The sequence below is a fragment of the Cynara cardunculus genome (assembly GCF_001531365.2).
Source record: "Cynara cardunculus var. scolymus isolate 2C chromosome LG 16, CcrdV1, whole genome shotgun sequence".
In the NCBI taxonomy this organism is placed as follows: domain Eukaryota; kingdom Viridiplantae; phylum Streptophyta; class Magnoliopsida; order Asterales; family Asteraceae; genus Cynara; species Cynara cardunculus.
This window is the reverse complement of record NC_037543.1, coordinates 3,214,817-3,218,891: the sequence shown is the minus strand read 5'-3', so window position 1 is coordinate 3,218,891 and position 4,075 is coordinate 3,214,817. Positions and strand designations below refer to the sequence as shown.

The 4,075-nt window shown below is 39.5% G+C and overlaps 1 protein-coding gene across 1 annotated transcript; it reads right to left on the bottom strand.

Moving 5' to 3' along the window:
- Nucleotides 1-814: 814 nt before the first annotated feature.
- Nucleotides 815-2,513, bottom strand: LOC112528946 (aldehyde oxidase GLOX-like). Its single transcript, XM_025140000.1, has one exon. It carries the CDS (start codon nucleotides 2,511-2,513, stop codon nucleotides 861-863), a length of 1,653 nt encoding a protein of 550 aa, XP_024995768.1. The 3' UTR covers nucleotides 815-860.
- Between the last annotated feature and the right edge of the window lie 1,562 nt (nucleotides 2,514-4,075).

Sequence of the window (4,075 nt, the reverse complement as noted above, 5' to 3'; positions counted from 1 at the left end):
CGCCCGGCCCGCCCGGCCTGGGACCGGTTTTTTGCCATCACTATCTACACACAATCAATATCAAAATGTTGTTTTAACAAGAACATGTGTTGGGTTCCATTATGTGTTAATATAGTTTATTTTCAGTTATCTTTTAAAACCGTTCTTTAATAATATTATTACCACTTTACATTTATATGAAGTTTTAATGATTAAACCATTAAATGAAGGTTTTTGTATTATCGTTAGTACACTGCATGTGAATTTGTTGTTCATAACATCATGTTAAACATTGTTATAAATCTGGAAAAAGTTAGTGTTTGTCTATATATGAACTCTCGGGTGTTTTCTCTAACGACCCCAAAGAGCTCGATATCAGCCCTACTTGAATGCAATTGTTTTCCGAGATTTTAATTTTTGTTTTTTTATTAACCTGGATATTCAACCCGCTATGCGAGCCGACTAATTCCAGGGCAACCGCCTGCTTTGTAGATAGCCCGGAGTCTCCGCATTTGAACTTACATGGCCACAAGGGGATTTTTATTTCTCTTTGGATTTAAACCTGAGACCTCCTATTATTTTTGACCTTTGGAGCCAAGCTCAAACCAATCAGGCACCATCCTTGTGGTTAATTTTTGTTTTTTTATAAAATAGAAAAACCAAAAAAGATTATAAAATACCAAGTCGATTTTATTTCATTATTTTTCAATGTAACACACAAAAAAACAAAATAAAAAATCACATAAAAACGAGATTCAACATCGAGTTTAACCCGAAATAAATATTAAATAAAATAGAAAATAAAATAAAACCATACATTGACGTCATTTATACGACCATGCATGCAATTCATCAAAACCACAATACAACCTTAAACTTAATTAATTACCAAGACGTACCCAATTACTTCTGCTCGGAATACCGTCATATACAACTGACAACTGGTAATACCCCGGTAGCGCCACCTCAACCGTCGCCGGAGCTAAACATACCGCCACATAATTCTCCGCCGATCTCTGCCGTATCTCCGCCATCTCCACCAGTAACACCCTTTGGTTCATTGAAAAAGAATGAGTCGTAAACGAAGGTGCCACCATCGTCACGTAAACCTTCCCCGGTTCCAGTTTCCGGCCGTGGTTCTTCCACCGGAAATTAACCTCGATTCTCTGTTCGTGAACCAAATTCACCCCCGGTTTGATTGCAGTGATGTTCGGTCTCGGTTTAGGGCCGAATAAATACGGCGGCGAGAAGGCTTCGACGCTAAGCTCCGTCGGGAAAAGCGCCGAGAAATTGTAGTTAGAGTTGGGGTTGCTACCGCCGACGATAACACGGCCGTCGGAGAGCAAATGAGCACTGGAATGATACATCCGGGGAATCGTCGTCGGGTTCATGGTGTGGAATGTTTTCGAACCGGGTTTATAAAGAACCGGGTTCAGTACCGGTTCTCTCGCCAAGTTCCATCCGGCTGCCCCACGTGTTGCGCCGTTTATTATCAAAACATCACCTGTGGGTAACAAGAGCATGTCCCCCATTAATCGTGCCAGGGGCATCTCTGTCATTTCCCATTTTGGATTTTCATCATTTAATCTCAACCGTCCACATGACTTCGTCCCCACTACAAATATGTCAGCTAAAGCTTTATCGATGGCCTCCGGTACAGTTCCGCCGCAGATAAAAACCTCCGCCACCGGAGATACGGTTTTCGTCGTGCCGGAAAGATTCATCGGAAGCAAAACCGACGAACCAGTGCTTGGATAATTACGGGATACTCCGCCGGGAATCACCGGAAAACGCCGTACCACCTTGTTATGCATGTAATCTAGTAATATCGCACGATCATTTGCAAAAACGAAGAGGTTTCCGTCGGTGTTCAGATGGAGAAACGGGTAGAGATTGTTGGGAAACGGGTCGGTTCTTAACGTTTCTTTAAGAAATGGTAGTTGGTATTCTTTGAATTGCCGACCGGAAGTCGAACTTTTGGGGATGAATTCATACGTAAACTGCCGTCTACCTCCGACCACGATGACTTTTCCGTCCGGCAACAACTGGTTGGAAGCGTACCATCTCGGCGAAACCAGACCGTTTCGATTCTCCACCCAATCACAATCGTCACAAGGATTAAACGTTCGAACAACCCTTTCGCCATCATTATTCCCACCGGACTGAATCAAGACACCGTCGGGTAACAACGCACCGGAAGAACACCAGGTATCGGATAAAATGGTGAGAGGACGAACCTCACGTTTGGAAGGATAGAATTCAACCGAATGAGCATAACAATCTGATTCCAGTGGACATTTTTCAAACGAAAATGTGATGTTTGAAGGACCAAAATCAGTACGATCGAAGGTGATGATCCGATCATTGGGTAGCAGGGCCATATGCATGGCGGAAACACCAATGCTTCTCTTCAAAAGCTTCCATTTTCCTTTGGTTAGATCAAGGTGATCATCAGGCTGTTGCTTTGTCGGCATTAATGCTGATGATGACGGAGGAACCGTTAGCAGGAACAGTATTATGATCAGAAACGCCATTAATGGAGTTTGGAGGTGGGAGAAATCAAGAAATAGTGTGCATAGTAATGGTGATATATAGAAGGGCAATAGTATGGTCAAGGAAAGTCAATTGTTTGTTGGGATTGCAATGAAGGCTCTTTAAGCCTCATTCATCAGAGGTTTTTGGCTGATTCTTGGATTCATGCAATTACTTCACTCCACTCTAAAAGTCTTGTTCCATGGTAAATTTTCTACATGTTATAACATAAATATGTACATTTTTGCCCTCTTTCTAACCAAATTAAACAGTATATTTAAACCAAAAGGTGGTTCTTGATTGGTTTGAGCTTGGGCTCCAAAGATCGAAAGTGTCTGGAGGTCTCATGTTCAAATCTAAGGAGGAATAAAAGTCCTCTTGTGGCCACGAAGGTTCAAATGCAGTGACTCCGGGCTACCTGCAAAGCAAGTGGTCATCCTGAGATTAGTCGGCTCGCATAGCAGGTTGGATATCCAGGTTAATAAAAAAAAACTTTTTTAAAGATATTCTTTAAAATGAAATTTTCAAGTTTTTTCATGTTTTTATTAAGCTATTTTTTTGTTTTATAAGAATTTTTTTCTCTTTTGCTATTTTTTTAGAATAAGTCTCAATGTATATATATATATATATATATATATATATATATATGTATATATATATATATGTGTGTGTGTGTACGCGTTCGCGCTTTAACCATGTGTACAACCATTTGATGCACCCCAACCCTTACCTCCACAATCCGGTGAACCCCTCAATTGAAAGTGTAACACCCAAAATCCATAAAAAGAGACTAATTCAAATTTCTTACAATACATCAAATGAAGGATAAATTCATTTCTAAAGGATAACACTCAAATGTCACCTTTAGTCCTTAATACCTTTAGTGTACACCTCTACCGGACTTCACCTAAAGGTCACGGAAACCTTTAGTGCACACGTCCCATTTGGCTCCACCTCAAAGGATACTCGATCTCAATGCCCATTTGCTCTCTAGTAGAGTTCCAACCTCAAGGTTCCCATATTATTGTCTACTCACAAACATTCAAGATAGAAACCTCTACACATCCTACTTGATAACATGAAGCATTTAACCCTCATGCATAAGGGTTAAAGCATCAAAGCCACAATACTCATGGTCACGAAATCCGACTCATAAGAATTCACCTTCACGATTTCGAGATGACCATGATGCATGCATGAGTATTGGTCACAAAGTGAGGACACCAAGACTCCTCACTTATCAAACACAACTGACTTATATGCCTTTGAATCTAATGCATCACAGTCTAAAATTACATGAATCCAACTAATGACAAATACACTCAAAACATGTAATTCTCAAATAAAATGGAATATATGCATATCATGTCAAAAGCTCAAGATAGAGAAATTTAGATTGGACAAAGGTACCCAAAAACTCAAATGAGCCAAAATCAACACAATAACTCTACACTTATTTGACTACCCAAATAAAAGTCAATATATGCAATAAAATATTAATCAATATTTTTTCAAAAAATATATTTAATAATAAAATTAAATATTTTATTCAAATTATTTAACA

Bases quoted from the DNA above. Each gene is read 5' to 3' on its own strand.
- LOC112528946 (XM_025140000.1), bottom strand. From the start codon at position 2,513: ATGGCGTTTCTGATCATAATACTGTTCCTGCTAACGGTTCCTCCGTCA.